The 12,791-nt window shown below is 36.5% G+C and overlaps 2 protein-coding genes across 2 annotated transcripts in view; one reads left to right on the forward strand and one right to left on the reverse strand.

Moving 5' to 3' along the window:
• med30 (mediator complex subunit 30) overlaps positions 1–12,791 on the reverse strand; it is a 198,683-nt gene that overhangs the window by 2,242 nt on the left and 183,650 nt on the right. The gene's annotated exons all lie outside the window — the stretch shown is intronic.
• The window catches only part of ext1b (exostosin glycosyltransferase 1b), a 153,039-nt gene continuing 148,222 nt past the window's right edge, over positions 7,975–12,791 (forward strand). Inside the window, exon 1 of the mRNA XM_067425085.1 lies at positions 7,975–9,665. Within this exon, the coding sequence (XP_067281186.1) occupies positions 8,722–9,665 (944 nt within the window). The 5' untranslated portion in view covers positions 7,975–8,721. The remainder of the gene's footprint in view (positions 9,666–12,791) is intronic.

Raw genomic sequence — 12,791 nt, forward strand, 5'->3', positions numbered from 1 at the left:
GGGGGCAAGAGCCATTTATCCCGCCGGGAAAATAGCAACAGCGCCGAGACCCGCCCACAAAGTTACTTGTGCTTTGAGCTTTGACACTTGCGTTTCAGATCGTTAAAATAGGGCCCATAGTATCGTGATGCAGTTTTCAGTCATGTTAGTTTTTGTTGGTTTAACTTAAAAAAGTAAGTAACCTGGTTGCCTTAAAATTTTGAGTTTATTGAAATAAAAAATTTGAGTTGATACAATGAAGGAAATTTGTTTAATAAATAGAAACTCAAAATATTATTGTATCTGAACCACATAAAAAATTTGATAAATCATGAAAATAGCACTGTTTGGCATGTTTCACTGCATCATCAGAAATAAAACACACACAATTACCCAATATGCTTACAAAATATTTAATAATATTTTAATAAAGGTTGTCAAATCATTGAAGAAAAAAATCATTGTATTAACTCAAAATTTTAATTTCAATGAACTCAAAGGCTAAATAATATTTTACAGTGCACAAACTTCACATTTCAAGAATTTTTGCATATAATATGAATATAATATTTTCCTCATATTTTAATCCCTTTTTCTAGCCACTGCTGTATTCAAATATTATATTATTTAAATGTATTTCGTATTATTATCATTATTATTTTATTTAAATGTAGGCTATTTATATATTAAAATATACATGTTTGGGAAATTATTTTATTTTTTAAATAATTTAATGTTTTTTTCATATGACAAACAGTGTTCTAGTATTTAGTCTTAGAGTTATTTACCTCTAAAAAGTAAATTTTTCAACTTTTTTGTATTTTTGTAGATTTGTGTTTTGATTTCCTAAAACAATGCACTTGCGGTCCTTTTCAACGCAAAAGCTGCATGAATTGCTGAGCTAATACAAATTTGTGAATGTACACTCATGCACATTGATTTTGGTTAAAAAAAAATTAAATGTAGGTTTGTATCTTATTCCCTCAGAACACCTTGAATACACAAATTGTATCATTGTTTTTATATTTCTCCTTTTGTGGTCCAAAAATGGCCGATCATAAAACATTACAACAATACCAGGATTAGTAAATAATGACTGAATTTTAATTTTTAATGGTCCTTTTAAAGTCCACCGATTATGACCATTTTTTACAAGATGTAATATCAGTTTCAGGCATCCCTGGAATGTGTGTGTGTGTGTGTGTGTGTGTGTGTGAAGTTTCGGCTCAAAATACCCCACAGATAATTTGTAAATGCTCATTTTTAAATGGAAGGAAAAACATGCTGTTTCCGTGCATGTATCTTTAAATGCGAAGGAGCTGCAGCTCCGCCCCCTATCCAGAAGAGGGCGGAGCTCGAAAGCTCATGCCTCTGCCAAACACTAAAACATCTGTTCTCGTTGCCCTTAATCTGTTGAAAACACACAAGCTTATGTCAAAACCACACACAGTTCACATAAACACAGTCGGTTATGTCTGTGAATGTAAACAGCAGTTAAAGAACTGGCATATTTATATTAGATCTGTGTATTAAAACTGTGTATACAGTACCTACTGAAAGACAGAAAATCACTCACTGCTCTCTACTGAATAACTTTAGTAGGTTTAATATAAGAATACATTTCTTACTTGAATGCTCTGGCGAGGAGATAACCATGTACGGACTGTGTACAGCTCACAGTGGGCGGGGCTATGCGAATAGGGCGGAGTCAGGAAGCAGTTGTGGGCGGGGCATATGTTGTGTCACATTACATAAGCCCCTTTCACACTGCACGTCGGACCCGCAATATTCCCGGAGCATTGCCGGGTCGCCTTCTGTGTGAAAGCAACCACGTCCCGGGATTGATTACCGAATTCGACCCGGGTCGTGGACCTAGTAATATTGCGGTATTCGACCCGGGACGAGCGCTGTGTGAACAAAAGCCGAAACTAATGCCGCAATGTGTACGTAGTTATCGTGCGACTCCTAGAGCTTGTTTTTTCAATAACACAACCCTGCAGTGCCAGAAGAGCTCGTCGGTGTTTTAAACGCAGAGAGTGTTCGTATACAAAAGAAACTAAAATTAAACAAGCAGAAATGAGCGCAAACTGGACACAAGTCGAGACCACAGAGCTCCTTACTATCCGCGCTGAAGCTGAGATCGCTCGCCGTTATACGTCACATCAGGATGTCACGTGTCAACTCGACCCGGGACCGTTACGGGTTGTGTGTGAAAGCGCACATATTACGGTATTACACTGGCAGTGTGAATGGACCAAATCTAGCGGCCCGGGAACAAATGCCGGGTCGCATTATCCGTGTATTTGCCGGAATCGCAGTGTGAAAGGGGCTATAGAAACTGCAAACGGCATATTCTGAGACGGTTTATAGCGTGGTTGTGTACACACACTGTCGAAAACCATTAATGTTCAAACACCATGCAAAAGGGAATTTTGCATAAAAGTGCAAAATTCACCTTTTTAAAATGCCCTTTATGAAAATTATGCCCTTTAAACAACATTGAATTTGGGGCGGGGCTATCCGTTTGCTCAACCAATGCCAAACTGGGCAGAGACAACCAGTTTGAAAACAATCAACTTCGTCATTTTAGTTAGCGTCATTAATGGTGCACCTGAATATGAATTCAATTATTATGAGCTCATCAACCTGCATGCAGTTGAACACACAAAAAAGTAGTTTTGTTTATGATAGTGTCAAATTAATGGTAATTATTTATGACTTATTTTGAAAAGTACCGCTGTCCTTCTGGGCATCATTTTTCCTCTACTTTTGCTTTGACTCTCTCTCTCTCTCTCTCTCTCTCTCTCTCTCTCTCTCTCTCTCTCTCTCTCTCTCTCTCTCTCTCTCTCTCTCTCTCTCTCTCTCTCTCTCTCTCTCTCTCTCTTTTAATCATGTAAGTTGAAAACAGAGCCAAATGTGAAGAATCCTCTGCTGGAGTTTAGCAAAGAAACTCTCATTTCACCACTGCAATCTAACCCAATTCTCCAGACCAAATCTGTGCGGAACAAATTGCCACAGAATACAAATGAAGGGGTTCAGAAGTCAAGAGCTTGGCTTTTTTTAATGAGGACAAAAACCTATCAACACATCTAACCTGTTCTGCTTCATTTACTGCCTTGCTCTCCCTGGAGTCACTTGAGTTCTTTATTCCTAGTGTTCTGACTTTCTCTCTTTCTCCCTCTCTCTCTCCCTCTCGGGCTCGGATTCTGCCGCTCTCTCCTCCTACATCTTCCAACATTTAAACCTTCACATTGCCAAGAGCGAACTCCGTTCCACTGCGGAAAGGTCATTTTAAATAAATAAAGCAACGAGGAGGTATCTCGCCATCCCACACTCATGCGTTAAGACGCTGTGTGCCAGTTTTGTGCTTTTTTTTCCCCTCATAAAGCTTCATTTGCCTGCAGGGCACCGGAGAGAGTTAAACAAGAGGAGCAGGACTTCAGAATCCACACCTACTCAATGGCTATGTCTGTGTTAGTCATGGAGCGCTGCTTGATTCCTTAAATGTTGTCGGCTCCTCGGCCCTCGCTGTGGAGAGGGAATGATCCTGATATATTAACATGCCCTGGAAGCAGAGCCATGGCTTTTCTGCTAAACAGCTGTGCTTGTTTGGCTTTGGTGAGATAACAAATACAATAGAGTGTGCAAGCATGACAATGCCAAAGACATCAATAAAACCCAGCCATGAGACATCAAAACGAGACAGTCTCATGCTTTGTTTTAAACAAGACAATGGTTTATTCTATTATACAGTAGTGGCCGAAAGTGATGTCCGGCCTACGGAAATGTACATCCTCACTCTTTATTCAAAACATGTTGGAGTCAGTCGTTTTGTTTGTGATAATGTAACGAAACATGCCATAATTTATGGTCATACATTTTGAACACATGCAAAAAACGAGAGAACCAACGAAATATTAAAAACTGATTATGTTGTAGTCAATTTGTCATATTTTTGCAAAGTGAAAACTTGTTTTGCTAAATAATTTTGTTTGTTAAATCCTTTAACAAAATTTAGTGTTTGTTATTTTCTCATATTTAAAATATTTTTGGCCAATAGTGTATAAAAATACTATATTGTTTTATTTAAATGTGTTTATTATTATTATTTGACATTTTATTTGTGTAACTAAAATACTGTATATTTCTTTGGGAAAGTACGTTTATTATTATTATTATTATTATTATTATTATTATTATTATTAATATTATTATTATGTTATGATTTATTTCATGCATTTTTGCATGGTAAAATAAAACCTGTATATAGCATTTTTTGGCAAATAATTTTGTCAGATAAATTTTAACCAGTTTTATTGTTTGTTCTTCCCTCATATATATATATATATATATATATATATATATATATATATATATATACATATATACATATATATATATATACATATACATATATATATATATATATATATATATATATATATATATATATATATATATATATATATATATATATATATATATATATATATATATATATATATATATATATATCCACTCTGGAATCACTTTGACACTATTGTATTAAAATATTATATTATATTATATTATATAAATTTAATTATTTATTGTATTACTATTGTAAATATTTTATTGAAATTGATTTATTATTATTATTTTATTTAAATTAATTTATTATTATTGTTGTTATTTTTTTATAAATGTATTATTGTTATTATTTTTAAATTATTTTGTATTTATTTTTTATTTTTGACATTTTATTTGTGTAACTAAAATGTCTTTGGGAATTAAAAAAGAAAAATAAATATTTTTTGTTTTCTATGCATTTTTTTGCGTAGTAAAATTAAACATGTAGCTGTAGTTTGCATTTTTTTCTGCCAAATACCTTTATCAGATAAATACCTTAACCTTTAGCGTTGGTTTCCCCCTTGTATTTAAAATATAAAATATATATTAAAAAACATTTTCCATATAATATCCCTCCAGATATCACTTTTGGACACTACTGTATTAAAATATATATTATTTATATGTAATAAATAAAATAAATACATTTTTGACATTGTAACTATTTGTGAAATCTGTATTTGTTAAATGTTGGCTGTTCGATGGCTAAAGAAAGATTCCCCACATGTCTGTTGTGGAGGCTTTCTTCTTAGAAAGGCATTCATTTTTCAGTACAGTTGATGTTGGCTTCACTAGGCGTTTGGATTTGTGCTCCATATCCCTTTTATTAGGTGTTCCTATTGTGGCCTTACAACATTCACCTGTGTAGCGTCTCCATATCACTGAGCCCAGCCCTACCCACAATACTCCGGGAATGCAGTGTTACATCATCTCAGGCAGCTTTATCAGATCCTGGAACAGTGGAGGGTAGAGGACTCTCAAAGGGTGTTTTGTCTTTCCAGGGCTTAGAACTCTCTGAACTCACGGCTTACCCCATCCAGACACGGGTATTTGTTTACAGCGGCCCAAACTTGGGGCTTTTTATCAAAAGCATGCAAGAGGCTTTGGGAAGAGGAAGTGCTATTGAGCCGGGCTTCTTATCAGCAGCTGGATACAAAAGCAGATCCTTTGGGTAATCCAACTGTCTTCTTTCAATTATCAGTTAAATAAACAGCAAATAAGTCATTTCTCATGTCATTTTTTAATAATTAGTTATCATGACTAAATCATTGCATGCAGAAAGTATTCAGAGCTCTTCACTTTTTCCACATTTTATGTTAGTTTTTTTCCAAAATGGATTAAATTCATTATTTTCCTCGCAATTCTACAAACAATACCCCCTAATGACAACGTGAAAGAAGTTTGTTTGAAATCTTTGCAAATTTATTAAAAATAAAAAACGGGGGAAAAAATTACACATACGTAAATATTCACCACCTTTGCAAGTTAACTCAAAATTGAGAAACACATTTTCTTTGGTCTGATGAATCACTTGGTCAATACATCCCTACACTGAAGCATGGTGGAGGCAGCATAATGCTGTGGGGTATGCTTTTCAACAGCAGGAACTGGGAGGCTAGTCAGGATCGAGGGAAAGATTAATGCAGCAATATACAGAGACATCCGTGATGAAAACCTGCTCAAGAGCTCTCTGGACCTCAGACTGGGGTGAAGGCTCATCTTCTAACAGGACAGCGAGCCAAGATAACAAAGGAGTGGCGATGGGACAACTCTGTGAATGGCCCAAACAAAGCCCAGACTTGAACTTAATTGAACATTTCTGGAGAGATCTGAAAATGGCTGTGCACCGACGCTTCCCATACAACCTGAAGCTTGAGAAACTTCCCCAACATAGGTGTGCCAAACTTGTGGCATCAAACTCAAAAAGACCTGAGGCTGTGATTGGTGCCAAAGCTGCTTCAACAAAGTATTGAGCAAAGGCTGTGCACTGTAAAAAAAAAAAAAGTTGGTTTTTGTTGGTTTAACTTTAAAAAAGTAAGTTACCTGGTTGCTTTAAAATGTTGAGTTTATTGAAATTAAAAATTTGAGTTGATAGAATCAAGTAAATTTGTTTAATAAATAGAAACACAAAATATTATTGTATCTGAACCACATAAAAAATTTGATAAATCATGAAAATAGCATATATATATATATCATATTTTGATCATAGGATCACAAATATCCCCTCTGTATATTACTTTTGGCCACTACTGTATTAATACTTTATTATTATTATTATTATTATTATTATTATTATTATTATTATTATTATTATTATTTTATTTCAATGTATTTTATTTTTTTTTTATTTTTTATTATTATTATTATTATTATTATTATTATTATTATTATTATTATTATTATTATTATTTTACATTTTAGTTGTGTAACTAAAATCTGTCTTTAGGAAGAAAAAAAATTAAAATGATTTTACATTTTTTTGTTTTCTATGCACATTTTTTTGTTTAACATTAAACATGTAGCTGTAGTTTGCCTTTTTTGCCAAATAATGTTCTCAGATAACCATCTTAATCAAGTTTAGTGTTTGTTCTTCCCTCATATTTAAAATAATTAAAAATATATACAATTTATACATTTTATAAGTCATGCAAATAAAGTTTTTTTTTGACTCTGAGTCTAATAACATCATCATCCACATCACAATATTAATAATTAACCACCACATAGCTAAGGTAGAAATGTAATAATAATAATAAAAGGAATAATAATAATAATAAAAGCAAGATAGCAAAGGATAAAAAAATTATTATAATCCCACTCCTCCCACATGCCCTTCAGTATAATTAAGTTATTGTTACTAGTTTTAATATAAAAATATAAAAGTTTATCAAAAAATCTTGAACTCTATGTTTGTACATAGCACATGCTATATGTAAATTAATTTCTTCTGTTTTATTAACCTGGTTCATTTCTCCTATCCTTCCCTTCATTTCACTTAATTTATTTTTTAAGCTCTATTTATTTTATATTTTGTCTATTTCATGTAGGCCTACTACATTGGCAAAATTGTAAATAATAAAAAATATATAATATTTTCCTCATATTTTGATCATATGATCACAAATGGATATCACTTTTGGCCACTACTGCATTAAAATATTCTATTATATTATATAAATGTCTTTAACTATTATTATTTTATTTAAATTATTTAATTATTATTATTTGACATTTAAGTTGTGTAACTAAAATACTGTAAATGTCTTTGGAAATATTTAGTCATTTTAATAATAGGCCTATCATAGCAGGACACACACAAAAAACAAATTTTAAATGCAATTTAAATATCTGATCATTCGAAAAAGTCTCTGACGTGTTAATATTATTATAGGGCAAAATGATTCAGTGAAAGAAAACATTTACATTAAAAAAAAAAAAAAGTTTGTCGCTTTTAATGTGTAGCCTAGTGGCTATAGAGGTCCGTCCACATTCTGTGAGACGCTCGGGCTCTGGGAATGAATGGGTGCTGTAGATGCCCCGCCCCATCCGGTTCTCCCGTCCAATGAAAACGCGCAGTGCACCGTGATGTGACGTCACGCACACTGGCGTCGTGTCGGGATTGGAATGTAACAGAGTAACAATCGGAACAACTGAGCAATAGGTGATCGGGCTCGCGGATCAAGGAACTCTCTTGGTTTTATTTTGCATCCTGGGAAAGTCGCTCGCGTTTTCGCGCAAAGGCAAATTGCGCTTTATCCAAAACCGGCGTCCCGATGAAGAGAAAATCCACTTATTACGCGTGTGAAGGTCCACGGAGAGCGCAGGGATAAGAGAAATGCAGGGATTCGTGAGGTTACGCTGAACTGTTATTGTCTCGGAGGTGAATGGAGTTACGATTTACTTCGGGATAGTGTGGTTTAGAAACGCCACCGCATCGGAGATTAACCTTGCTCGTTGTATTATTAACGACTTCGCGTGTTTTCCATTGGGACCCCGTGCTCTCCAAAGACCCCGTGAGTCAGTGCAGCAACTCTCCAATGCAACGCGTCTTTATTACTTACTATTTAAGTCAGTGAGTCGGCATACCTGGTTGTGTGTTGTTTATAATGCTCTTAAGAGGTACGGTCACGGTTACACTGTGAAATGTCGCTATTAGACATACGAGGGAGCGCAATGTAAAATCGCCCACATGCGCTGGATCAATCGGAATCTGAAAGACGTGAGTTGTAAATCCTCGCAGGCTGGAAGATGGCGGAGCGGTACTATAGCTGGAGGAGATGGTGCTGCTGCTGCTAAGAGACAAACTTCCAACCGCTTGAGATTTATTTGCAAACACCGCGATCTGGACACATGCAGGCCAAAAAACGATATCTGATCTCGCTCTTGACTGGCGCCTTTCTAGTTCTGCTTTTTTACTTCGGAGGCGGGGCGGTCCCGGGTCCGGTGGCCACGGGGTCCAAAAACCGACATGGATATAATCGTCCTGATCAACCGTGGCCGCACTTTTCGGATCCCTTACAACACTTCAGCCCGTGGGACCAATCGGACACGGAGGAATACAACGTGCACATATCGCCCAGGCAGAAGAGAGACGTTAACTCGAGCGTTTACAAGGGCAAAAGATGCCGCATGAAATCATGCTTCGATTTCTCTCTCTGCCAAAGGAACGGGTTCAAAGTCTACGTGTACCCGCTGCAAAAAGGCGAGAAGATCTCGGAAAGTTACCAGAACATTTTATCCACCATCGAGGGCTCGAGGTTTTACACTTCTGACCCTGGTCAAGCGTGTCTGTTCGTCCTGAGCTTGGACACTCTCGACCGAGACCAATTATCGCCACAGTACGTGCACAATCTCAAAACCAAGGTGCAGAGCTTGCCTCTTTGGAACAATGGTAGAAATCACCTCATATTTAATTTGTATTCGGGCACATGGCCCGACTACACGGAAGACTTGGGCTTTGACATTGGTCAGGCCATGCTGGCCAAAGCCAGTATAAGCACGGAGAATTTCAGACCTAATTTTGACGTATCCATCCCCTTGTTCTCCAAGGAGCATCCAAGGACCGGTGGGGACAGGGGGTACTTGAAATACAACACCATTCCACCTTTTAGAAAGTATATGTTGGTGTTTAAGGGGAAACGCTATTTGACCGGCATCGGCTCGGACACGAGGAATGCCTTATATCATGTTCATAACGCGGAGGATGTAGTTCTTCTGACCACCTGCAAACATGGCAAAGACTGGCAGAAACACAAGGACGCGCGATGTGACAAGGACAACGCCGAGTATGACAAGTAAGTCCTCAAACTTACGTTTAATTTCAGAAACCAAGTAGGACTGCCATTATAGAAATTAACATTTTAAAGTGACAAAAATGTGCTTGTTACACTTATAGCCTGTGTTTCACACTGCTCATATTACTTTAATTTCTCCTGGTAGTCAGGTTTCGTAAATAGCTTACCTGTGAAAATGCCGCCATTTTGTTCTAACGGTTTTAACGGTTTCTTTCAGCAGCGCGCGAAAGTATTAAGTGCGTTTAATTGGGTAAACAATGAGGCACTTTATGATTGTTTGTCTGTTACTCTCTGTGACTGTGACATTGTAGTCCCTACCCAAGGGTTAAAACTATAAACCATGTTTTAAAATGTCAAAACTATGCGTCAAGTTCAACAAAAATTGAAAAATATCTGGCATCACTTACTCACACAAACTTGTACGAGTTTCTTTCTTCTGTCAAATTGAAAACAAGACATCTTGAAAAATGTTTGTAACCAGACAAATGACTGTAGCCAGTGCTATTTTCAATCAATCAATCAATCAACTTTATTTATATCACGCTTTTACAATGACGATTGTTTCAAAGCAGCTTCACAGTGTTAAACAGGACAATATTGCAACAAAATTTGGTTTGGCTGTACAGTCGTTCTGAAGAAAACAGTGATGTTATCAGCTTATTTTTCCTACTATTGAGGTCAATGGCTACTGTTTGATTACCAACATTCTTTAAAATATATTTATATATAAGTTTGAGTGAGTAAGTGATGATAGATTTTTTTTGTTAACTTTACCTATACATATACATGGCCTTAACCTGAGTTTTAAAAACAACTTTTAAACAAGATAAAACTCAAAGTTAAAAGCCTGTGATATTTTGGGAAACTGGTTACCATGGTAAAGTTTTGTATGGGAAAGTTGCCTTTTGCCATCTGGGTCACAATTTACTTTATTGTTTGCAATGTGTACAGTGTAATTACATAAACACTAAGTAATTACACTTTCTTCCTCTTGTATTTTATTAGTTAGAATACAAGTTGGACACATGAAAGATGTTTTGTAGTGTCACACTGTCCAATTTACTTCTTTTTTACACAAGCTATTGAGTTGTCCTTTTGATTATTTTTGAAGCACTGCTTTGTGTGCCATAGAGACCATCAGGGCTGTGTTTTTACACCGGATTCCACAACACTTTTATTGCTTTAGAAAGCCATTGGCATGACGCACACATTCCCAGGTATAGTGAGCTGTAATAATTTCTGTTTTAATATTGTAATCATTTCCGTTTTAATATCCCAGCACTCATTTTCAAACCTGTCCTCCACCATGGGAGTTTCACCCTAATCTCAGCTATTATAGAAACCCAATCTGGATATGTCTGGACACGTCTCATATGCTCGAAATATAACACACTCTCAACAGAGAGACCGGGCGTGCGACCCTGCATAATTAGAAAGCTGACCCAGGGTAAATAAACCATAATTGGAATCTTTTTTTGTCCTGAAATGTTAACACGCTCACAAGTAGATCTGTCACGCTAGCTGCGACTTCTGATTAAACGGATAGAAGTTAATCAATAATCCACTTTTAACTGTTGCCGTTTCCCTAAAAGTGAATGGATTGCATAGTCAAGCACATTGAATCACAAATCCGTTACTGATAATTTCACTGTACATTGTGTGAGGGTAATTACCTGGTGCATATCACTTCAATACAGCCTGAGTGCTCATTAATGGGATTTCAGACTCGGCACCTAGAGGAAGTCGGCGCTCTTACTCCCGCGCCATAGCCCACACCTGGTTAGTCATGGCACTAATGCTGGTCGGTGTGCAGATATTTTTGGCACCATGATTCTCCCTCCCATAATGTTGCTGAGGTGCTTCTCAGCAGGATGTGGTGCTGTTAATTGGGGTTGTGTGTGTGTGTGTGTGTGTGTGTAAGGCAGAACAGCTGTTTGGAACATGAGCGAGCTGAGCCATGCAAAAATGACCCAGCTTGACGGGTCTGCAAAATGACGATGTTTCTTTGGCAGTCTCCAGTATTTTGGTAAATTGGTAAATTACAAACCGTGGCATGGAGGAATTTCAATCGCGGTGCCAAGTCTGCAAGGCTCACATGATGCAAGTCATTTTAAAAGCTGGAAAATCTTGCAGTCAAAGTCAACCTGTAAAAGAAAAAAAACTAGGTTTATTCTTCTACTTCTCCTTTAATTACACAGAAGTTTGGGAGTTTTTAATTTCTTTTACAGGTTGACTGCAAGATTTTCCAGCTTGCATGCAAAATGACTTGCATGATGTGAGCCTTGCAGACTTGGCACCGCGATTGAAATTCCTCCATGCCACGGTTTGGAATTTACCAAGCTGGAATAACTCCGCAGTGCCAAGCGTTATTAAACAATAGATTCATTCAGTAGTGTGTCACACAGCACAGCGCTGGTCACTTCCCCAGCTGGAAGAGTGGAGGAAATCCAATCTGCCTCGCTGTGATTTGTGGAAGTTGTCACATTGATCTGATACAGATGAAGAAAATGATTTCAAATCCTCCTGTTGCAAATGATATTCAGTCTGGTTTTGGTCTCTTTCTCTCTTTTTTTTTGGTGCTATAAAATTGTGTAAATCTCGTTTCCTGGAAATTGAGTCACTGCATAGATATAGAAGGCTAATATTTGCAAATTCAACATTTCCCCCTTACAGTATCAGTGTTTTTTCCTCCTTTAATACCTAACCAGATTTCTCAGACTTTATTAACTGTGTGTCCCTTGGCTGCTTCTCACCAGGCCATTCAAGGACAGCGCAAGGACCTAATTTAATATTTCATCTCTAAGCCTCTTTAATCACTCCAAAAACACAGAAGCAAACAAAAGTTTCACCACATTTAGTTGATGGATGGCTTTCTGTTGGTGTGAATGTAGGGTTATACTTTGGTAAACAGGATGAAGTTACATTAGTTTTTCAGGGCTTCAAACTGCGACCAAATGGTGGCTTTTTGAGACCTTTTTTCCTGCTGGTGCAATAAATTTTAGTTAGAGGTCGCACTGGTGCACCACCAAACTGATAAGAGCTGCCATTTCTGTTACATGTGAGAAACATCAAATTAAACTTGGTGCAATAATAGACCAGTTCTCACATGATCTGACATTATCAACT

Source organism: Pseudorasbora parva, chromosome 19 (genome assembly GCF_024679245.1).
Source record: "Pseudorasbora parva isolate DD20220531a chromosome 19, ASM2467924v1, whole genome shotgun sequence".
NCBI lineage: Eukaryota > Metazoa > Chordata > Actinopteri > Cypriniformes > Gobionidae > Pseudorasbora > Pseudorasbora parva.